The 24,640-nt window shown below is 41.9% G+C and overlaps 1 protein-coding gene across 3 annotated transcripts; it reads right to left on the bottom strand.

Annotated features, from left to right (window-relative positions):
• Nucleotides 1-1,627: 1,627 nt before the first annotated feature.
• On the bottom strand, nucleotides 1,628-23,221 carry LOC101157381 (calcium-binding mitochondrial carrier protein SCaMC-2-B). 3 transcript variants are annotated; one of them, XM_020707842.2, is made up of 11 exons: nucleotides 22,143-23,221; nucleotides 14,198-14,324; nucleotides 13,236-13,323; nucleotides 10,449-10,484; nucleotides 10,045-10,156; nucleotides 7,205-7,363; nucleotides 6,943-7,095; nucleotides 6,764-6,871; nucleotides 6,350-6,517; nucleotides 5,191-5,341; nucleotides 1,628-4,681 (listed from the first exon to the last, which is right to left on the bottom strand). In XM_020707842.2, the coding sequence occupies exons 1-11, from the start codon at nucleotides 22,479-22,481 to the stop codon at nucleotides 4,497-4,499; spliced, it is 1,626 nt and encodes a 541-aa protein (XP_020563501.1). In that variant the 5' UTR covers nucleotides 22,482-23,221; the 3' UTR covers nucleotides 1,628-4,496. The 3 variants fall into 3 exon arrangements, with proteins under 3 accessions (XP_020563501.1, XP_020563502.1, XP_004075115.1); XM_020707843.2 differs by lacking the exon at nucleotides 22,143-23,221 and adding an exon at nucleotides 16,067-17,031; XM_004075067.4 differs by lacking the exon at nucleotides 10,449-10,484 and having other exon boundaries at nucleotides 22,143-23,214.
• Nucleotides 23,222-24,640: the final 1,419 nt, after the last annotated feature.

Raw genomic sequence — 24,640 nt, 5'->3', positions numbered from 1 at the left:
ATGACAATAAAGCATAAATTTCATTAATTTTGATAGGATTTTCTTCCTTAAGTAGAGTTGTTTCTATTGTTTTCTAGTGCATAGGAACAGAGAAGTATGTTTTATTGTTCTGGGTTTTACCTTGCATGTACAACACCTGTGGCTGCTCTCTGAAGAACAGCCTAACACAATCATCTGCAGATCGCACAATCTGCACACTGTGTGCGTTTAACACAGAGGAAACAGCTTGTCTGGAGTCAGACATATTCAAAGCGCATATATTTAAAACAGAGTTCAGACTCGCTGGATCTTCTTCATCTGCTTGACTTTGTGACCTCTTAATTCACGGTGAGGCCTGGATTTGCCACTGTGGTCCTCACCTCTGGAACATTCTGCTGGAGAACATCAGAGGTTTTTAGAAGAGTCTTAACCCACCTTTCTAATTATGCTTTTACATGATCGTACCTGCTTATTTATTATTTTATATTACTTTTGGTATTACATTTGATTTTCCTTTTCATGTTTTTGCATACATCTTATGTATTTACTTTGAACCTCTTTCTCATTATTTCAGCCCTGGTGTTTCCCTGTGGGGATCCTTTGTGGTAGGGCTTGCTGTTTTGGGTTTTTACTTTAGTTTCTGTGTTTATGTTTAAATTGTAAAGCGCTTCAAGCAAACCATGAGGAGCGCGTTTTATAAGTAAAGTTTGATTATAAACCAATCAAGTCTGATAGGATGTCTCCCTACAAGCATCCTCTTCATGCTTAAAATTTAAGGTTTTGTTTCTAAAAAAAAAATCTACTTTAGATTAAGGGTTGATGGTCACAAAAGTCCTGTGTATTGACGTCCACGGAGGAACATTCAAGTGCTATCAGCTGATAAGGCTTCACCTCAGACAAATTGTTCAAGATAAAGTGGCTTTTGAGCCGTTCAAATATCCCATCTTGTCCTTTTCTGTCTGCGATCAGTAAACCTTCGTCTCATCAACTGTTTACCACGTGAGGTTTGCGTAAACTGTAGATTTGACTCAGTTAATCTCAGATTAAAGCAGCTCCAGCCGCAGGAATCTGAGGGAGTTTGATGATTTGGTGAGAAGATGTTCTTCTCTGTTTAGTGAAGAGCCAGAAACACCCTGGTAAACCAAACCTTCCTGGAATTAAAAGACAAGACTTCATTTTAAGTATGACATCCTAGACAGATGAAACTTTCTTTCTATTTTTAAGATCTAACAAAATTTTGAATTCAGAACAATGTTGGAGACAAATGACCAGAACCATCAAGCAGTTTGTTCTGTCTGGCATGAAAAGGTTTGTCCAGGACAAATTCATAAAGAGATGATTTATCAGGGAGAAAAAAACAACCTTCAGCCTAAAGTAAAAGTAAGAGTGAAGCAAAGTAGGGAAAGTTCAATTTAATCTGAAAATTCAACCAAAAATAGTTTATTTTCAAGGTTTATTAGTTTAAAAAAATGTGGTATAACTTCAGAGATAATGTCTTTTTATTGATGAAGCTGAACCAGGTTCAGACAATAACAATAAAGGTCCAGAAGTCTGGTGTGGACAAACTCACGCCTGCTCTTTTTTGTCAAACGATGAAAAAAAAGTGAGGAAAAAAGCAGATTTTTGTAAACAAGAAGACAAATGTGGGTTAGATACCAGAAAATATTTTATTTTTTGATAGCATGTTGATAAGTGCACATTCTTTCTGCCACAAGAACAGCGAATAATTAAAAGACAAATGAGATGTTTACATTTGACTGTTTCTCAAAGCTGTAAAGAAATGTTTGCACTGATCCTGTTTCTCTACTTGTAGTTTATTAGAATATGAGCATGTTGAGTTAATCATGAAGCTAAAAGCATTAAGTGATCCAGTAATCAATTTAAAGGCAACTCATTCCACACTCCAAAATATCACAAATATGACTACAAACAGTTTTTTTTCTGTGCAATAAATAAACAGTAATGACAAAGCAAACCTCACAGAAAAAGAGTGTTAGTTTGATCTCACAGAGATTAGATGTAGTTCTAGAAGACGAGGATAGCATTGAAACACCAGAACTATGTTCCGCTCTCCTGCACTGTAAAAACAGGCTCCGTAGAAACTAGTCTCAAATTTTTACCCCATTGGCAGATTTTCCTTAAATCTGTCAATGGGGTAAGAAAGATTTCTTAAAAAAACATTATTTTGTTGATGTGATTATTTTTCGTGCACTTTTTCCTGAAACAAGTCTTTTTACTTTCTTCAGATTCACTGTTTGCAGTGTGTTCATGGATTTTCATAAAGCCTCTTTGTATCCTTCACAGATTTGTCTCTCAGCTGCTGTTTCTATTTTGCTAAAAAGGGAAAACAAGAACGTCTCTGATGAAGAGGCTCTTCCGTCCTCCATGTTTGTGTTTTTGACCCCAACTTCATTCGTGCTGACAGTTACTGTCTGCTCTAGACTGGATGGAGATACGTCGTATTTAAGGAATCTCAACAACTACCACGCACATCTGAAAAAATGTGAAGACAAAGTTGGATGTGTGAGATCCCCACGGAAATAGATCATCACAACTTAAGCTGGGTTACACATCAGGGTGTTCAAATGTCTTCAAATCCGCAGACGCTTTGATGCAAATATGCATCTTCGGTTCCAAAATTACCTTAATTTAGACTTTACTCGAAAGGAAAAACATGAATTTTTTTCATAGCTTTAAATTAATTCAGGTGTCAAGAATTTTGGATCAATATTAGATGCAACTGACAGAACCTTTGACCCATCAGGACTGTTTCCTACAGAGTGAACTGGAATTCTTCTATGAAGCTAAAAAAGTTTTTAAAAAAAAGTTTGAAATAGCTAAGATTGTATTAATGCTCTGTTTTATTAGTAAATGTCTTTATATTGACAAATAAATTCCATTACATCTTGCTTCTTTTTTTATTTATTAGACCAGCATAAACTTTAGAAAAACTTTAGCAAAATATACACGTTAGACATTAACACACTATAGGAGTAAGGAAACATAACATAAAATACCCCAAAATCTGAAAATTAAAATGGAATATTACTTTGTGTTACCTCCTGATTTTTAATCAGGCCAAGTCCAGCATGCATTGCTTCAGTTTTTTTCTGCTTCTGTTAAAATCAGCATCCTCTGATCCAGGAAGGACTGACAGCAGGAGGATTTCCGCTCCAGACTAAAGAAAATCCCACAGCTCTAATGTAAAAGGATAAAAACTCAAGTAACAACCCCCCTGTGGGTGAAAACCATCAGAGGGGGGGGACTGTGACGGAGTGACGGACGGAAATCAAAATGAAGGAATAAGGAGGAGACTCTCACAAAATCTGTACAGCACTGAGCTGCCTTTACATGGGGGAGGAGCTAAGAGACACGGGGCGGTGTGCAGCAGAAAAACGCAAAAGCTTTTAACAGCTTATGCATCAAAACACATAAACAAGTCATTCCATCTTTTTCAGGGTTTTAGGCAGCATCGACACAGAAACTATTATTACTGTAGAATTCCTAAGAAAAAAGGGGGAGGGGACATCAAGTACCCCCTTTAATGTTTGTACATAGAACCTCATCAAATATTTCTGGCCTGGAGCACTCAGACATCTCCTCAGTTTTTTCCAAAAAAAAAAACTGGAATTCTTCTCTTTGGAAGAAAAGAGGAAAACATTCAGGACTTCCCAGCAAATAAAGGAGCTTTATGTTCCTCAGCAGAGCCTGGAACAGTTCAGAGAGATCGGAAGACATCGATGGATGAACCCAAAAGGACGTTCAGTCAGGATCCAGGTTTGGATTGACTATCGATCTGACGGCAAACCGTTACGCTCAGAGGGTTTTCCCAGAAGATCTCTGCTTCTGCATCTCCTCTTTGGTTCTGCTCAGTCAATTTGAAGACATTTTGTTAAAGCGTTAGTGTGTCTGAGCAGCTGTCATGTGCGCACAGGCTGCTGCCTTCAAGTGTTCAGGAGGAGTCAGTGTCCCACGGAGGCCTGGGGGCTCAGCACTGAGGCCTGGTCTCCAGGAGCATCCGTGGGACCCTGACCCAGCTTCTCAGCTGTTCTAGCTGCCCGTGAATCCATTTCTGTAAAGCTCGGCCTCTGCTGAGCTCTGTTTGACTGAAAGAGACGGTTACAAAAAGCAATGGAGTGAAGGTTTCTAAATCTAGATCGTACATTTTACCTACAGGTTGCTTACATCCTAGTTTTCCTGTTTGGGATTGAGCTTTCAGTAATCAAGGCCTGCAAGCTGGACGTCTCTAAACACAGCGACTACCAACCACTGCTGGCTGTGGGAGGAGCTAATGTAAACTTCGTCATGCTGGAATAAGACTCAGGGGGCACTACTGGACTCAAGAAAACCAACAGACACTTTGCTTTAGTCAAGAATCCACTGTCTGCAGCCGTTCTGCGCTTCCCTCCATCCTCGACCTTCTTCTCTCAGCTTGAGCCGATCGTTTAAATAAACCGTGTAGAGTCTGCAGCCATAAGGAGAAACTGGTCTCTCCTCTGACGTCCTGCTTCTGTTCCTCACCTTGACTGCACTCCTAGTGCAATCTTCAGGTACTCGTAAACCACGTAGCTGATGCTCACAGACGGTATGACCTTCATGAAGTTGGGGGCCAGACCCCGGTAAAGTCCCAGCGGCCCCTCGGTCCGAACGATCTGCTTGAACAGCCCGGTCATGGTCATCTGCGGGCCTCCCTCCAGAGAAGCTGTAGAAACAGGAAATGCAGATCTGCAGGTGAGCACCTCCAACAAACATCACCGTTATCGTCTGCTCCGCTGGGAAGCTGCACATCGGATGGAACAGACGTGAGCGCAGCTTCATTCACGTGGATTTCTCCAAAAGTAAATTAATAAACTGACTGAAACAAAACAGAGAAATAGTAAAAATGAAAATAAGCTATGAAATAACATGCAGCACACAGTGGCAGTGTGTCAATCAGTGTGTAGAAACGAAGACTTAATACTTTTTTGCCCCACTGCATTTCCACCGATCAAGGCAGTGTACCTAAATATGAGGGTTTATAGCTGATTTCAAGATTGCCTTTTGTCTTAGAAGGTCAAGACATCACAAGTTGTTTTAAGAAATCTTACCAAGACAAATTCTACTACTTCTACCGGCAGACATTTTTGCCTGTAACAAAAGTAAAACATCTTCTATTGTATATTTTTGTACTTGGACATTTTTTCCAGTGAGTGGAGCTCTGCAGTGACCCACCTTGTGCCTGCATGCGGGTCCTGACCAGGGCCAGAGGGTAGCTGGCGAGCTGTCCACAGGTGCTGGAGGTGGTGCCACAAGCCAAGAGCACAAAGACTCCAGGATTAGCGCTGTCTGTGGCAAACCGCTGCAGCCACGAGTTCTTCAGGGTCTGAGGGGGCAAAAAGCCTTCAGTGACTGCTGTTTAAGAACGATTATTTCATTTTCTCTAGACCACATCTCTGACTACAGTGACACATTAAAATGTGAATATGTAGTAGTTTATTTTATTTCATTATTAACATTTAATAGAGTTAAAAGCCACACTAGAATGTATAAACTAACAGCAAATGTTCAAAATGACATAAAAAGTAAAAAAAAAGAAGCTTTTATTCCGGTTTTAAGGTTAAGAAAGTGACATGGTTTCATAAACTCTTCCTGTTACTGACAGGTCCCTGCTACTTCCAGCAGAATCTTCTTTAGAACCTTTTTGGAATCACGTGGTTGCTGGAGCCTATCCCAGCTGCTGTTGGGCAAAGACAGGGTACACCCTGAACACGCCCCCACAGGGCCACACACTCTCATTCACACCTAGGGACAATGTAGAGTCGTTTGGACTGTGGGAGGAAACCAGAGTGCCCAGAGAAAATCCACGCATGCATGCATGAGGAGACCATGCAAACTCCACACAGAAAGGCCCCAGCTGGGATTTGAACCAGGGCCTTCTCACTGTGCAGTCCATCACCCTAAAAAACATTTGAGCTTGGTACTGGAAGCCTCTGTGCATGGACTGTACCAACATTTGCTAACTGAGTTAAATGTAGGTCCTATTTCCTGGTTTGACCTCAGGTTCGACATTCATTTATCCAAACACAGAAGTGCTGAAGCATTTCTGAAGTCTCCAAGTTTTCTTTTTCAGGAATCTCTAGTCCTTTTTTTAAATGTATTTGACAGCAAAAGAAAAATTCTAGACACCTTTAACAAAACGAACAGATAAAGGTCTTTTCATGCTGCAAACCAAAATGCGTCGGAGCGGTTTCATGGTTGTTTAAAAGGTGTTCAGTGTTTTTTTTCCTGAGAATTCCCACACGTCTGAAGCTGGAGTCTGGCGTTTTCAGGGTTAGTCTGTCTCCAACCGATGAGAAAAGTGACCCACGCGCCGTAGAACAGAACCACAAACCTCATAGACAGCCAGGTCGATGCCGGCGTATGGGATGATGCCCAGCATGTTGGGGACGTAACCTTTGTAGAAAGCCGCCACACCCTCCTTTCGGATGATATGTTTGGCACAGTCCATGATCCCGGCAAACTGGCCGGTCCTTCTCAGGGCTAACCGTGTCTTCAGAACCTGCCAGAACAGAACAGGAGATGATGATCCTAGCTCCCTCACAAAGCGCCTCCAGCCAGATTCAGAGGACATCTATCATTTGGTACTGTTGATACTTAGTCATCTCCTGGCATATTTGAACTCTGCCCTGGAGAGCCGGCCTGTTCTGACACATCTTAACATTTATGGAGCACCTCAAATGTTACTCTAGCACTCGGAGGAGACAGAGCTCTGGCTTCATTCTGATGGAGTCTGGCAGGATCTCACCTCCATGGGGTAGATGCTGCTCTGAGAAATGGCGCCAGCCAGCGAGCCCGCCACAAATCTTTCCATTATGCCCAAAGTCTCCTGGTTACTTCCAATGAGTCTTTTAATCTGCAACAAACCCCATGATTTTAGTTCAAGGTGAATGTGAGAGAAACAAGGCGGCGAGGGCATCAGCACACCTGTTCATAAGCCATGAACTTGATGGCAGACTCAGGAGCGATTTTGATGACATTGATCCCGTTTCCTCGCCAAAGCGATCTCACGCCCCCCTCCCGGATCATCTGACCAAAGCCTCCAACAATCTGCATGCTGTTGCTCTTGGAGGCGTGGACCTGGGTGACAGATCAAAAGTTGCTGAGGGTGAAAAATGTCCGTTAGGAATGTGAGAAAAGAATCCATTTGTTGAGGCTCATTCTCCTAAAAGCCTGTTTTTGGCCTCACCTGCATCAGCACCTTCAGCCTGTCTAGTGGTGCCGTGCAAGTTCGAGATGCGGCGCCGGCTCCTCCTCCAGCCACGAGGTGTCTCCACCACATCCCGGTTTTCTTCTCCTCGGCTGTAAACTCATCCGGAACAATGATACTCTCTCCAACATCCAGGATCTGTGCAGAAAGCAAACCGCCTTCAGTCAAATAAAACTCTGGTCTAATCCCAGTCTCTGATCCGAAGCCCGAGCAGCAGTCTCAGCCGTCACCTGTTTGAGCAGGAGTGCTGTGGAACAGTGGACCTCCATGTGTTCTAAGATTGAGGAAATCAAACCATCCACACTAAATCAACCAAACAGCTCCATTTAAATAGAGGGATCAGCTGCTTATAAACACGGGTTTAAACCTAGATGACCTCTGAGAACCAGAACCTAAGCAGCTGGAAGATTATGATCTGGTTGAAAACGAGCGTCGCGCTGATTCAGCAGGATGTCAACATTGACAAAAACAGAACTGGACTGACTGAGGTTGACGCCACCCATAGAAAATGCTTCCAACCAATGAAGTCAAGTCAGTCGGCATTTTTACGCAACACGGATGCCGCCGTGTTGGAGCCAGACCTCAGTAAGTGGTAACTGGTCTGAGTCATTGTTTCTATGGCAACCACTTCCACCAATCAGGAGGGAGCTTGTTGGAAGTCCACACCCCAACCACTTCAACGGGATACCACCTACTTTAATTGAGGCATCTGATTGGTTAATTTATAACTTGAATAACTCGCATTAAAGAAAAGAAATCATCCAAAAAAATCATGATTATCAAGAACATGTTAAAAAAATGTATCAGAGCAAGAATGGTTCTTCTGACCAATAGAAAGACGGAGTAACAGCAGGTACTTCCTGTTTGGAACCCCAGGGTGGAGGGGTCACTTAGTCCAGTTCTCATATACGTTCTATGGATTTCACTCAGTGACCCCCCTCCCCCCAGCTTTTAGATGGCACAAACATGCCCTTCGATGACCCCACTCCCAACACCAACATGTTGGGAGTGGGGTCATCTGGACCCCACAAGATAACACAAGGGTTCAAAAACAAATGAAAAAGTTTAAACAAGATCAAACGAGGCAGAGACACATGCAATAAATGACATAGTATATAGGCAATTCTGTAATTGTCTTTTAGGTTTCAGGTGAAACAGTGCTGCTGAAGTGATCAAATCAGTTGTTTTCTTGCGGTTCTGTGAAGGGTGAAAAAAGTGGATCTCTGTTGGATTCTGTGCGGGTCTCTGTGCTGTAATTGCATTAGTGGGGATAGAAGCTGAGATGCAGAGGAAGTTTGATCCAATTAACAAAGACAACTCTGCAGAGCCAAGTGTCTGTCGCGTGACACACAGAAGAGTCCCGTTTTGGCTGGTGAAAGAATTCACCTCATTGAGGAAAACCAGAAATTTGCTAGAGTGTGATGGCACAAAAACATGTGGATTTGGAAGGATCTAGACCACTAAGAAAACTGGACGGAGTGACCCCTACCCTGTCTGTCCCAAACAGGAAGTACCTGCTGGCTCCAAGAAGCTAAAATTCCATAGACCTCTATGGAGAAATAAACAGCTGTTACTGTTTGTCATTTGTCTTTTTTTAAATAATATTTTTTCTTTAAGTTATTCAAGTTATAAACGGACCAATCAGACAGCAAAGGTATGTGGTCTAATGTTCAAAAGATTTGATTGACTTGATTATCATTGATTGCGTAGCCCACTTTTAAGTAGTAGGGGAGTGACCTTCCACCAAGCTCACTCCTGATTGGCAAGAGTGGTTGCCATAGAAACGTTGACTCAGACAGACTCGGACCAATCACTGCTTACTGACAACGTCTGTCTGCAACATGGTGGGGTCCCTGTCACAAAAAAAAAAGGCGAGTGAATTGATGTGATTTGGTTGGAGCTGGAAGTGGGACGTTGTCTTTAGGTGACGTCACACTCACTCCAGTTCTCGTATACAGTCAAATGTTGTATTCCAATCTTATCACCAAAATCTAAAGAATCTGTTAATCGTCGCTCCCCTTGCGGCACATCGTGTCATGGGTCGCCACAGCAAAGCACTGATTTCACGGCAGAGCCCTTCCCTGCCTGACACAGCCTGGGCTGGGGACTGGCACAGGGAGCCCAGACTTGTGGCTAAATAGTTAGGCAGTAGCATGAAGGGTCTTGGCCAAGGACCCACATTGGATGAAGCTCATTGCGCCCTCTGGGATCTGAATCCTGGTTTCCTGCGTGCCAGCTCTGCACCCAACCAACTAAGCCATTCAGCTACTAAAGATCTAAAGAATTGGTTTTATTTTTTTGCTTTCTAGTCAAACTCCCCCCAGAGTTGACTTCCAATTTCTTCATGACGGTTAGGACACGCATGTTCCCACATCTCATCTGTCAAAAGTACATTCATCTCAAGCTCTTGCTGGTTATTTGATGTGTTGAGGGTTTTCTATATGTGCCATCTACAGTATAAATGTCTATACATTACAGATATCAATGCCTTTGCTGGAGCTTGATTTGCATAAAAGTTAACAAAATCAGATTTAATCTTGGTAGGTTTCCTCCTGATCCTATCTTACTTTGCTATCTAGGAAGCTGAGTTCATGGAAGCTGGGAGATCTAAGCTCTATACTGCTGCAAACTCTCTGAAAGAGTTTTTGTTTTTGTTCCAGATTAATTTCTTGATCCTTTTTCAGGCGGAACAAACATTCTTCTATCTTAATCCTGCATTTCCTGATTCCCAGACAGACTCTTGAGGCACATTTTTTTTAATGACATTTTAAAACTGCGTGTGTCTTAGAGCTGCAGCAGCGTGGAGCGGGTAGACGTACCGTGGAGTGCCTCCAGTACAGGATGATCTCAGGGATGTTGTCTGCGGGATGCAGCAGGTGGTAATCTCGCCACTCGTCCCAGTCAATCGTCATGGTTCCGTTTTTATCCATGCTGCAAATGTCAGAGCAGAAGGGAGGCTCGTCAGGAGACACGGCGGCTCTGGACAGGGGAGCACAAGACGCCGCTCACATGCACACACAAGTGTTTTCAAGGCCTCCTCCTGAGGGAGGTGCAGTCGGATGAAGCGGGGCAATTCTTTAGGGCAGTCATGTCCTCCAATTAATTTTTTTGCTGGGTTTGTTTGTCTTTCAAAAGCAGCCAAAAAGAAATCTTAGCAAGCAGAAGGCTTCAGGCGCAGCATCGGGTACCTGCAGGAGCTGAATAAGCAGACGCTGCTACTTACGACAGAACAGGGGCCCAGATTTGGCCCTTCCTGATTCTGAGACCAGATGGTGAAAAGGGGGGACAGACAGACAGAGATTAGGGACAAAAATGACACGGGTCTGCGAACAGGTGTCAGGAAAATCCTAACATGGGAAGCCTGAGAGAAGCAGACAAAACAGCTGGACAGAAATGATGGAGCTAAATCCAAAAATCTTTCAAATTGCTTTGACTGTTGACGTTCAGAATTGTCTGGCGCCCTGCAGTCATGAAACACTAAAGCTGTAAGGTGATGGAAACTTAACAGACATGAAACAAACAAATGTATCTGATTACTTCCTCATCAGAAACAACAAACAGCAATCGATGTTTGTTTCCTATTTGTTTAGGATAAAAAAATCAAATTGAAGGCACAGATCTTTGGATGATAGACAAAACTGGACAACTTTTTGTCATGAGTTATTTTATAGATTCACCAACCCCCCATTTATTTAATGCCAAGTACACAGCATTAGTGCGCCACCTTGAGTGAGGTCTGAACACTGCAGAATGAGCAGCGATTCACTTCATGTGGTGAAAAGTCAGACATGTGTCTCCAAATGTGAGGGATAAATGTAAAAACATTATCTTCTGGTATCAGCATGCAGACTCCACCTCAGGGATGAAGACAAATAAATGAATCTTTATCAGGAATTTGCAGACCACTACTGATTATTGCAAATGTGCAAAATCCAAAGGCAGACCAATGCTCAGCTTTAAGTGCGGCAGGTCTCCAAAACTCAATATCTGGACCCCACTTTGATCTCTGAGGAATTTATACCCAGCTTTGATTTTTTTAGTCCCCCCCCCATTTTCTTTTGATCTATTTTAAAATCGTAGTCTTTTAGTTGTGATAATACCAAGTTTAGCAAAAAAAAAACAAAAAAAACTACAGTGCTTTTTTTAAGACATAGTTTCTGCAGAGCGGAAGTAGTAAATCAGAAATTCACCTCTGAGTTTTGGACAGGACAGTTAACGCAGAGCAACCCCGCCCCCCCTACCGTCACCCATAAATGAGAGCTCTCTGTTTACACTATTACCCACTAGCTTACACCCCTAAGCTAACATTAGCGGTGCAACAAAAATGGTGAGCAATATCAGAGCTATCCAGCCGTACAGGTTAGATCCAGATTCCAGCTCAGACAAGGAAAACAAAGACGTTCATGGATCTATTTGTCTATAAATGGATGCATCGGAATGGAGCGGCCTGCACCTGATTCACAATGATTTTAATTAAGATAAAGGCAGAAATGCAATTTTTGGCTTAATTTTCTCTAAAAATTTCCTCCATCATCAGAAAAAAATTCCACAAGAACGTGTTAAAAACACCATTTTCATGGGTCTCTACGGAAAATCCCAGAAGCAGCTGAAAGTCTCTCTCAGTTTCACCTTTCATCTAACATAACGTTGAATTCTTCTTGCTAATAGATGCTCAAAGCTCCACTTGTGCTAGAAAGCTGCACTGCAAAGTCAAGACAATCATGAGCATACGGTGTGTAGGTACAGAGACAGATGTGCTGGGGGCTGATTGTTCCCATCAAACAAACTTGATGGGGGGGCGTTTGTGCATTTTCATTTATTTGTGACATTACTGTCCAGAGCTTTAAACTGATACAACGTTTAAAGCTAATAGGAATGGTTCATTTTCAACATAAAGGCTCGTTCACACCGGGACGAATTTCGTGCGCGATATTCGCCGACGTTTAAGCCTCGTGACTAAACAAAGGGCACCAATGTGAGTGTGCACAGCGACGTGAAAAAACGCCACGCGTCAAAGCATCACTTTTTAAAAAACGCCTCGGGTTCGTTTTTTTTGGTTTGACGCGTCGCGTCTAAAACTATACGACCAATGAGAATGGCGCTTTTGCACACGTGTCTGGAGCTTCTGAAGTTACAGTAAAACACAACTTGGGGGCGCTCAAACACAAAATTGCCTTGCTGAGCACACATACCAGCGAAGAAGATAGACGCCGAGTTGCATCTACACTGCCGCGAAGAAATAATGACGGACATTCTAAAATATCCCCGAACCAAGCACCAGTTGGAGCTACTGGTGCTTGAAATATTCATGTTTTCTTTGTATTATTCTGACTAGCGAGTAAATACTTGCTCTCTTCTTCTGAGTGAAAAGCGACTTTAAGAAGCGTAAAGTTGCGCAGCGCCACCTTGTGTACAGGAGTATTTCTGTTCACATTAAGCGCCATCTAATGTCAGGGAATGAAATTGCATGTTCGCTCGGCTCATCGTCAGCGAAAATCGCCTGGGTGTGAACACAAAAAACGTGGCGAAAAACGCTGGCAAATATATTCGTCCCGGTGCGTACGGGCCTTAAGACTAGAAAACATTGACATCCTGTAGTAAAGGTATTTGAAAATAAATGGTAAAAAAAAACAAAATTAAAAAATATAAAGAGAATGGATCATTATTTGATTGCTACTAAAATTGTACAAAAATGAATTGTAGAAATGATGAGCTGGTATCAGTGAAACCAGAAAGGAAGAGGGAAACAGATTTCTAGAAAACAGCAGATGCATGTGAACAATTTTAAAATAAAGCGCAGATAAATCTGAAGAGACCTGAAAATTTCCGCTAAGCTGGGCTGCAGGTCCAGAACAAAAACTTCAGAGGGAAGTACTTTCAGCCTCAAAAAAGGGAAGAATACTTTCAGTTTAACACTTTAAATTGTGTTATGATAATCCAACATTTCATACGAAGGTTTTTAAAGGGATGAACTTTTATTTTGAAACATTCCCTGAAGAGAATACCTCACCTCCTGAGGATCTGCTCGGCCTGTTCCTCAGAAATATTCACTCCCAGGTCCCGCAGCGATTGCATGATCTCTTGTGAGTCGATCTGGCCTGCAATAGATAGATTGATTAGCCATTTAACCAGTTTTAAAAATCTGCTAGTTTTGTTTACAAAGCCTCTTTAATGCAAATGCAGGACTTTCAGAAAGCAGGGCTTTTAGAGAGCCACACTGCTGCACAAAAAGGGAACAAAGTCCAAGAACTCAAAAATGCACAACGCAGGAAAGAGACAGGTGGGAATGTGTGCACATCACGTGAGATAACACACCAAAAGGTAGAAATACAAGATGACAGCAACACCAATAACTGACTAATCCCTCCATCCATCCATCTCTATTGGGCTCATGGGGTTGCTGGAGCCTATCCCAGCTACTGATGGGCGGAGGCAGGGGTCCAGGCCTCACACTCACACCTAGGGACAATTTTAGAGTCTCCAATCAACCTATGAATCAAGTTTTTGGACTGTGGGAAGAAATCAGCGTGGCCGGAGAACACCCACACATGCACGGAGAGAACACGCAAACTCCACACAGAACGTTGGGATTTGAACCGGGGGCTTTTCACTGTGTGGTGAACACATCGGCGGCCACCTTGGAGGACGAGCTACGAGGAAATCCTGAGGCTGAAAGGTTTAGGGTGAGCTCAAATCAGGACAGGAGGTGACGTGTTGCTTAGAACTTTTCTTTTTGCTGCTACCTTCTGGTACGATAGAGAACACAGGAGGTTACCCGTAGCCTCCTTATCCGAGTAGAGACCACAGTAAAATAAAGTAAACAAACATTTAAACAAAAAACATGAAAGAAAACATGAAGAAATCTTCTATTCACTTCTGATGTTTTCTGGGTTTCGGTTCAAACCAATCTCAAAACCACAACATCAATGCAGGTGAAGAACTGGAGTTAAGGTCATTTAAAAGGTTTCCCACCATCGTTCTTTTTGTCCAGACTCATGAAGACCAAGCGGAGCTTCTTCTCGTGGTCTCTGAGGTAATAAACAAACTCCTCAAAGTCCAGCTGTCCATCCAGGTCCTTGTCTCCTGCTTTCACGATTTTCTGAAAGAAATCAACAGACAAGAAGGAATATTTAAGCAAAAGGCTGGAAAGCAACTTTAAAGAAAATCCAAACAATACAGAATAATGTGGAGAGGCAGCACAATCCGAGGAAACGAGAAAAGATCAACAGATCTTTGGTCAATACAATGAGTGGGCTTGAAGTTCTGATGAAGATAGCAGTTTCTCTGGGACATGGCTACAAGACGACGCGTTTGATTCCAGGTCCCTATCTGCTTTTAAGAATATATAGATAAAAACAAACAACAAGAAAGGATAAGGCACTGATGAGTTTATCAAAAATCCTTGAACTGATACTGAATCGATCTCTACTTAGAAAATCTTTATGAAACATCAAATTCATGACTAAACCTTAGTTTAAACATCTGTAATTTATAGTGGGTTTTTCAGGCAAAAATGTGCTTTAAATGTAAAAATTCACAACATTCTTAATCAAATTCCTACCTTTATGGAGTTTAGATCAAGAGTTAAAGTGAAAAGTGTTTCTCAGCATCAATCATTGGGTTCTAACAAGCATTTGAAAGAATAACTGAAATGAAATCAAAATGCATCACATGAATTTTGTAACTCAATTCAAACAGATTCCCTTTTTTGTATGGAACTTATTTCTACCAACGACACTGATGAGTGCCTGGAGAAGCCTGGAGTGGAACCACCAACCCTGATTGGTAAACTGGTTTTGAATTGTCTCAACTTAATTCAGCTTTACGTATAAAAACAGTAAGAAAACAAAGATGAAAAAGCTACAAATGTACCACACAACCTAAATAATGTAGAAAACTAGACACACAGATGCCGTTCCTCTGGTGTATCTGAAAGAATTATCCAAAGTCCAGCAGCTGACGAGAATTGGCTGGAAAGATGACTTTTTTCCAACCTTATCATGGATTCATACACTGCCTGGTTAACACAGCTTAACAGGTTATCATTTAGAGCTCATCAACTAACAGCTTGCCAGTCATCTATTGTCTATCTAAAAGGCAAGTTTATAAATCCTTCAAAAAACTGTCAACTCTTATTTAACAAATCATTGATAGCTCATTAACCAATAGTTGATTAGTATTTTGTTAACTAGCTATAACGGGTCGTGTTACCAATCCAGCAGCTTCTTCAAGAACCACAGTCACACAAAGAGGAGGAACAGTTTTGAATCTACAGGTGGTGGAATCCCTGAAACCGCAACATTTAAGGGCTTCTGCAGTACGAAGCACAGCACTGGCACATGGGAAACCAGGGTTCGACCCCCTGGGGTGGGGAAAAGCTTTATCCAGTGCGTAAAGGGTCTGTGGGCAAGGGGGCCCAAGGCTGGGTCTCCCTGTGAGGACCCTAAGCCCGGATAGAATGCAGGGTCGAGCGGTGTGAAAGTCTCTACCAAACCACCCGTGCAAATCAGTAAAAGCTGATTCGCTGTGGCGCCCTATGAAGGGATACGCTGAAAGGTGAGCAACAACAACTGCTGTTTGTGGATATTTGGCTTCTGTTTATCTGTTCCTTGACTCGCTTTTGCTTTATTTTATTTAGAAAAACGTAACTAAAAAGCTGTAACTATGACAACAGCCTTTTCATGACTGTAGAGTAAAGAATAAAACTGACAGAGACGTTTTGTGCTGGAAGGAGAACATTACTACCAAAGACAGCTGTACTTGCAACAAAATGATGCATTTGACCTGAAACCTGTACAGGATGTTCCCGTCCTCATGCTGGTCTTTATCTTTATATCCTACCTGCTGCAGATCAGCAGGGGCTGCCACCATGATTACAACCGTGGACTTCTTTTGCAGAGCAGTTTTTCTGATCGTTTCCTCATTTCCAGGAGAGCATGACGGGTTTTCCTGGAGACCAGTCTGCAGCTGTCTGCAGTTTTCAGCTCCTTTCTCGTCAGCGGACTCAGACTGAGCTTTGCCAACAAGTCTGTGAAAGAGGACAGCCGGGAAGTCTTTCAGCGTCATTATGCTTGCCGTCCGTGTGTCTGCTGAGGGGGAAGAGCTGCACCGGTATCACAACTGAGGAAAGCCAGCAGATGGAAACTCAGCGCTGCTCTCCGGATAAATGCCATTCTCTTTCTCCAACTTTTTCAGAGAAAGATGTCCAGAGATCATCCGTATAAAAGTGTCAAAAACAAAATTTAGAGGAGTCAAAGCATGTCCATTCCCGAAATGAAAACATTATAATGATATCCGGAGCTGCAGACAGACAGGACTCCTTCTGCTTTCAGCATCAGCAGGCAGGAAGGTGCAGCACAGAGATCCTCCAGAGAGCTGCATCCTCACTGCAGCCCAGACAAGCCAATCACAGCGGCCCACACTGGCAGGTAGACTGCTGAGCCAGGGAAGCTCGCCAATAGGAGCCAGAGGAGCAGCGTGCAAAAAGACTGATGCACAAATCTGTCTGTTGATAATGTGGAGTTTGGGTGAAACGCAAGTGTGCACCTCCTCCTCCTCCTCAGGAGAAATTCTGCTGAGTGTTGCCTCTCTTGCTAAACTCCTGGTTGTTTTGTTCACTCTGCCAGCCGACTGCCTCGCCTTCCTCCAGCTATCCTGCAGTTCACCGTGACACCGGCACAATGACACAGCAAAACGCTCCGGCTGGCTTTTTCCAGACAAATAAGCTGAAATTACCCTAAACGCAAACTCAGCTGTGCGCCACAAAAGTCTGAGTTACAGCAAAAAAAAACAAAAAAACACCACTGTTCATCCTCACTGTGGCTCTAAACTCACACTTAAACGGAATAGAAACAACAAACCGCACGTTTTTAAAGCAGAAATGCACAATGGTTTTTGATTATCAACAATGCATAAAATAAATTCTGGTTATAAAACGTGTTCTGGAAAAGCAATCAGAAATGTATTTTTTCTAACCGCCCAAAATGTCCAAATGTATTCCTCAAACTAAAGATGCTCTCTTTATTTGGAACCCATGCACAGATCAGAGCGTTGAAAGAGAGCTGGATGGCGGGAGTGTGACAACACCCTCAGAACACGCCTCACTTCCAGCTCCAACCGAAGAAGTCGCCATTTTTTTCACCATAACTTCGGCGTCATGTTGGAGTCAGACCACATCAGTGAGCAGTGACTGATCCAGGTCGGTCTGAGTCAACATTTCCATGGCAACCACACTCACCAATTAGAACGGAGCTTGTTGGAAGACCACACCCCTTCCACTTGTAGGTGGGCTACAGGGGATCTGTCAATCCAACATTTAAAAGTTTGACCTGGGACGACCTACTTTTATCGAGGAATCTGAGTGGTCATTTTATAACTTGAAGAGCTTACAATAAAGAAAGAAAAGGAAACAATTTTTAACTCGTTATGTTTAAAAGAAGTATCAGAGCAAGAATAGAATGACTGAGCAACAGCTGTTTATGTCTCTCTAGAAGTCTATGGGATTTTGGCTTCTTGGAGCCAGCAGGTACTTCCTGTTTGGAACGCCAGGGAAACGCCAAGGGTGGGTGGGGGGGGGGGGGGGTCATTCAGTCCAGTTCTCATATACATCAATGATTCTGAATTAGTTCAGAGGGTGTGTGGAGTCCTGAAGATTTCATGAGTGAGATCACACGCCCTCCATCACCAACAGGTTGTGAAGAAAATCAGATCATAGATGCGGGCTGCATTAATGAGCTTCCTTCCCTGGAGTTTTCCTGTGGAATGGAGTTTCAGCTTACTTGTCCAGAGGGAGCTGCTGCTCCTCAACACTAAGAAAAGACAGCTGAGGAGGTTAGAACATGAACCAAACACGGAAATGAGGAGAGAGTCTGCAGCAAATCCCTGACGTGCAGCAGATATTGTATCACGTATCAGTCGCCAACCATCAAGACAGGAACAAGGCTGTGGATATTTAGGTCTGGAGGTCTGTGCTTCAATTTCTATTCCCTAAATCCAGACCTGAATAAGTACAATCGGATTTGTTCAAATCTTTAAAGCAGTTTGAGTACAATTTAAACAAAGCTGAAAAACCTCCTTTAGTACATGTTCTGCATAGCTCAACAATAACAAACAAAAACTCTTCAAAAATGTCTCTTCAGCATATTCCATTAACACTGTATGTCATTGTAAGGAGGTAAAGTTAAAAAAGAAAACTTTCAATAGGTTCTCTTCGATTTTCTCTTCATAATTTTTGCTCTGAGCAGCAGTTTGTGAGAGGAACTCCTCTGTTGTTTTGCACCACAAGTGGAATTTAGTAGCTTAAGCTTTTCTTTACTTGATTTCAATACTTTCCTGTTTGTTAAGCTTTTTAGTTGTATCATTTTATGACATAGTTATCTGGAAGAAAGTAATGGGCATTTAAAGAAACGTTTTTTTTTTTTACATCTCATTTAAAAAAAGCCAAACTCAATTGATTTATACAGTTAAATGTAATTTAATTTTAATTGTTGTGTAATAAAGTACAGGCTGTGTGAGTTAACTGAAAGGGCTTCAGCACAGAACATCTTTTTGAAGAAAAGCCCAAAGAAAAAAAGTTTGTTTGATTTTATTCGTGAATGAAATGCAAATGTAAAACATTTGATTTCCAACTTTATGGTCTCGACACGAAAAGAGGTTTTGATAGGTCCTATAGTAGCTTTACACTTAATCTATGAGAAAAGGACAAATAAAAACCTTTCTGGAAAACATGTGTTTTCTTAACAAAAGGAAAAGCAGAAAAATCTCCATAGTTTGGATTTTTTTTGCATCTTCTGTCACAATAATTGTTAGAGCTGCTACGGTTTATTAAAAATATGCTAAATTCTTAGCTGTTTGGCTAAATCTGTGAGAAGCCAAAGTGTGGGTTTAACCTTGAATCCTGAGTGCTGACTCCTGATTCTGAATCAAGCCTCTTCAAAGCTTTAATTACATGTTGGCACAACAGTAACTCTGATGCGTCTGCAGCTCTAGCTTGAATTTTGCAGCTATGCTTTTATTTTTCTGCACCTATCCGGACCACTCTTTTAGTTGGAACGGAGGGTGTTTATTAAAATGAGTTGCTTTATGGAGCTTGAACGTGTTTGATTGTTTAAAGTCATCAGAAGATGAAAAAACTGCACATTTAGCCTGAAAAATAACCTGAGCTGTCTATATAAGGCATACAAACAAAAGCAAAAACCGGAGGAGGTTCTGAGTTATTTTAAAACTGTTAGAACATCAGTTTAAAGTAAAATGGACATTTTAAAGTGGCATTATTAGGTTATCTGTCATTGTGCAATGCAAGTATGTATAGAATAAAATGGAGTAGAATATAACAGAATAGAATAGAACGTTATTAATTTTTGATCTATTTTAAAGGCGTTCCTTCCAAGTGGTCTTTCAATAATGATTGTACTGTTTTTAGGGAAAATCAAAGAACCTGTGTCGTTTCTTTTAGGATATAGTTTCTACAGAGCGGCAGATTTAAAATTCATCTCTGAAATGGCCCCCCCTTCCCAGTTGCTGCTGAGAGCTCTCTGTTTACACTCTCTTCTGCTAGCTTGCAATCTCTCACACACCCAAGCTAACATTGGCGGTGCAACAAAAATGGCGAGCAACATTGGAGCTATCCAGTCGTACTGTTCTGATCCAGATTCCAGCTCAGACGAGGAAAACAGAGACGTTCATGGATCTATTTGTCTGACAGTGGATGCATCAGAATGGAGCGGAGCAGGAAGCTTGAGGCCCGCCCAGCGTATTTTCCACATCACATATATCATTTTCAAACGTCAAATTTGTGTCTGCTCCGAACTCACGGCAATTTGAATAAATAAATACTAAGATATGTCATTTTAATCTGAACTTTTATGATATATGTCCTCCATCATGAGAAAAATTCCATGAGAACATATGAAAAAAACACAATTTTTCATCTGATAGGGTCTTTGAGGCATAACAAATTCTAATAATAACCTAAAGAGAAGTTGCCAATAGACTAAAAAGTAAAACATATTACATGTTAACACTACTGTATATGCAGACAGCAGTGATGACAGCAGACGTAAATGTGTGAACTGTTTCTGTGTATGTTTCTTTCCTTCTTGACCTCTGTAACTGTTGGTTATTTGGATTTGCTCTGGCTATCTTTTTTTGAATATTTTTAACCTTCTTTCTTTCATTTTAAAACATCTTGGCAAACAATAGAGGATCTTCATGTTTATTTATTTTTCTTTTTTTCTTATTTTTTTTTAGATATTCCTGTTTGGCAGCGACCACCGCGCAGCGTTTAAAGCCGGTTCTGAACACGTTCCCCTGATGCTGTCTGTCCACTTGGTGGTACGTGTGGAAGTGCACGGAGCCGCTGCCCCGTGATTGGCTGACCGCACGGCTGCGTCACCTCGCACGCGAGCCGTGGCAGCACATAAAGCTGGTCAGAGGAGTAAGCCCTGGCTGCAGCCTGCAGAATGGGTCATCATAGTGGAATGCTTTGATTGCAGAGGAATGTGAACACGCTGTGGAATGTTAACCCCGCCCACGCTGAGCCCGTGCATTTGATTCACCTTTGTCACAGCAGTTGTGATTGCAGGAAAGGGGAAGAATCAGTGGAGCACATTTTGTGTCATTGTGAATTGTATGAGGAAGAAAGAGAACAGAAGGAGGAAAATTTGAATGGTGCAATTTTTTTTATGTATCACTCAAAAAAATGATTCAAGCTCCTCTTTCATGTAACACAATAAAATTCTGTATGTTTTATTTAAAAATATTTATTTTAAAAGATTGTATCTACATTTAATTGACCTAACACAAAATGTATAAATAGTTTCCCCTATAACTCCAGTAATCCAAAATAATTGAGTTCAAGTAAGGGGCATGCTGTTGAATGCTGTTTTCCTGTTTCTCTTTATTCTTTTTGCCGTCTCACGGCTACAATTTTTCACCTATTTTAACCATTGAACTTTTAAAATGTTCAACTCCTTCATCTAATGTAATGCCTGGTATGACTATTAGTCCTTCAAATCCTTCGACTTTTCAAAAGTGAAAACTTTAGTTCGCTTTTTCCACGTAAAAAACGAAACTGTGGCATGAAATCGCTTCAACTCGGCTTCTCCCAATAAGACGAAAAACGATCATGATCACATGCATGATCGCCGGAGTGATAGCTCAGTGGCTTAGAAAGCGGGTTAACAACTCAGAGGTTCTGAGTTCGAACCTAGCATTAGACCGTTGTTGCTTACTTTTTTTTCCTTTGCCTTTCTTGATAAAATTTAGTTCGACTAACTCGATTATATTTCATTACATGGAAGAATTTACTTTGAGGTGGGGTTACTCATATTTATTGGATGTAAATCCTGACAAAACAATTAAATTGAGTTCATCCAATGAGTTATTTTTGAGTCTGTGAGGCCAGACAGAATTTATTAATTCCCTAATACATGCACATGGAAACTTGTAAAAGGCATAAGAAGGCAGGAATCATGGTAGAAATTCCCTAATTCAATTAAATATTTTTATTTTATTTTAGCACATACAATGAAAAAGGGATCATGAATACAAAGAATGCATTAGGATAATACTAAACTTTAACAAAAAAGACTAAGCTAAACTGATATCCCTGCCCTTAGACCCCCCCCCCCCTTCACAGTAAGGAAAAACTCCTTAAAAACCCGTAGGTGGCAATATTGCACATGGAAACTTGTAAAACCACCAAAGAAGAAGACGGGCTCAGCATGGGCGGGGCTAACATTCCACAGCGTGTTCACATTCCTCTGCAATCAAAGCATTCCACTATGATGACCCATTCTGCAGGCTGCAGCCAGGGGTAGTTGGGTCAGAGCGCGAGGCGGGTGTGAAGTGATGCCGCCGGACAAAAGCACAGGAGTGAGTGAGTGGGAGAGGTGCAGCTGCAGCAGTGTCGGCTCACCATGAGGTCGTGCTCGCTGCGGTGCACGCCCAGCTTCTTCAGCCCGATGGTTAGGTCGTTCACACAGATCCCTCCATCACCGTTCACGTCCAGGATCTGGAATAGGACCTTCATTCTGTGCTCCTGTTCAGACCCGCCACACGAGGCACACGGGGAGAGGCTGCCAGAGGGCTGACAGTCTTCAGCTGCGGGCTTCTGGGCTGACCGGGGAGCCGCAGAGGGGTCCTCCGCGTGGCCGCAGCCCCCGCCCGGGTCCACGCCCGGGTGCCTCTCCGCCGACCGGCAGTGGCAGAACACGTCGCTGCGCAAGCGGGGCATCAGGGACCCCTGCTGACGCATCCTCGATGCTCAGCAACACCGGCAGGACCGAAACAAACGACAAACAGAGCACAAGCGGAGAAAACCGACCACGGCGAAATCCACGTCACTCCTGAGCCAGAATAAAGCGGAAAGCAGGAGGTTTTCTCCTACAGTGTCGCTGGTGTCGCCTAATCCGGGAAATCCTCAGTAGTAACGCAAGTCAGTCTGGATCGTTGGCATTTTCGGAATCACCTAGATAGCGATCAAACGAGCCGCCGGCAACGAGATTTCCTTACGTAACAAAATAAAGACCGTCCAACAAAAACGACCTTAATCCAGATAGCTTTCACGCAGTGCTTCGGTCCGGCTGGCGACGAATAGTCCCGGGTTTATTCTATTCTGCCGGCTGTTTATTCTGATGCCGACATGCCGTTAAATTTCTCTCGGAATTCTCAAATGGTATCGCGAGACTTTGGAAATGACAGCGGCAAACCCAGTCACGTGCTGTGGCAGGTTACACGCGCCGCACGTCCTCGAGTCCTTTCGATTCTTTTTGCATTTAAATATTTGCTTTCAGTAAAAACGAAATACAAACATCTTTGACTAACAACTACGAGGATAAGGTGCTATTATAAGGTTTATATATCAGTAAATGGGCTTGGTACCATCACTTTTTGTAACAACTTTGAGAAAATTAATGCTTAAGGTGTACCAATAAAAATGAGAAAACGATTCAATATATTTGCATACAGATAGAATATTAAATAAAAAAATACACGATAAACATGATTTTGGTTTAAATGTTATTTTCTTTTGATTTTTTTTGAAAAGTCTAGAAGTATCAGACAAAGGGTCAAAAGCTTTCACTTTTGCTCTGCAGCCCTCTCTACTTCATCAATTTGCTTAACTGACTTCTTTTGTGGTCAAACAGAGAAGTGTTTTAATTGTTCTTTTTATTTATTTATGAGAAGTAAAATTTTTCACCACTGAAATGAGAACAAAAGTCGCACATTGGTCATAAACTGCTAACAAATAACACAAACACTTGGTTTGGAGTTCAAGAAAATTTGATTTAAAAACTGTGAAGGTTGTTCTCATTTTAGTGGGACAAATAATAATAAATAAAATATTACACCACAGTTTACGTCTTTACCTAAAATTACCAAAGTAACTATGACAGAACAAGATTAAATTCAAAATTACTTTCATTTCTACAGCTCCTTTCATGTAAAGAAAACAGCTCTAGGTGCTGTACATAAAAACAAACAATGCAAAACCATCAATCCCCACTCATGCAATAAAATTATTAAATAAGCCCCTCATAATAAAATACACAAAATCAAACACAAGTAAAACAGAAACGACTAAAGAAAAGAAAAAGCTAAAGAAGAGAGAACCCAGAAGGCTCCGCCCGCCCTGTCCTCCTGTTGGCTGGGGTGTCGGCACAGACACAAACACCCCAGCCAAGAGTGAGAAAAAAAAAAGCCAAAATGTGAAAATTAAAATAAGTTAATGCATAAAAACGTCTAAAACACCTGAAATATAAATAAGAATAAGTTAAGATGTTAAGACAACTTGACTAAAAAACGTTAAAACAAATAAAAATGTGATAAAATATTAAAAACAAGAGTAAAAATTCTAGATCCGACTTAGGAGATCTAAGTAAAAGCTGAATAAAATAGATGCGTCTTTAATTTCTTTTTAAAAACCTCAACAGTGGATGAGGCCTACAAAACCTTAGTCAGGCTGTTCCACAGAGGAGACCCGTGGAATCTAAACGAGGCCTCGCTGTGGAGTTTTGTCCTGACCCTAGGGACCCTCAGCAGGCCCGCGACTGAGGACCTAAGGACTCTGGCAGGTTCATAAGTACGACGGAGTTTTAGGGCCACCAAAAAAAAAAAGAAGGTAAAATTACGACATTTTATCTCGTAAATTTACGAGAAAAAAAACTCGTAAATCTACGAGTTTTTCTTTGTGGGTATAAAAAGCTGGTTTTGCCATTAAGTCATTCCAGGTCCATCATTCAAACAGGCATGAACAGACATCGCTTAATGGATAAGCAGCACCACCTCGCCGTAGTGCGCCTTCGGGTTGGTAGTAGACAGTTGGATGTTGTAGAGGAACTCAAAGCAAGACTCCTGACTGACGCCAAGACACCGCCATTAGTTTACAGTGGGCACAAAACCATGGTACCTGGA

This window comes from Oryzias latipes, chromosome 12 (genome assembly GCF_002234675.1).
Source record: "Oryzias latipes chromosome 12, ASM223467v1".
Taxonomy (NCBI): domain Eukaryota; kingdom Metazoa; phylum Chordata; class Actinopteri; order Beloniformes; family Adrianichthyidae; genus Oryzias; species Oryzias latipes.
This window is presented reverse-complemented; position numbering and strand designations above follow the sequence as displayed.

Excerpts from the sequence above, each read along its gene's own strand:
- LOC101157381 (XM_020707842.2), bottom strand. The coding sequence starts at position 22,481 with ATGCGTCAGCAGGGGTCCCTGATGCCCCGCTTGCGCAGCGACGTGTTC. Across the intron at positions 6,518-6,763 it reads GCAGCATCTACCCCATGGAG|GTTCTGAAGACACGGTTAGC; the intron begins GTGAGATCCTGC and ends CTGTTCTGGCAG. Across the intron at positions 5,342-6,349 it reads TCGACCTGGCTGTCTATGAG|ACCCTGAAGAACTCGTGGCT; the intron begins GTTTGTGGTTCT and ends TTGCCCCCTCAG.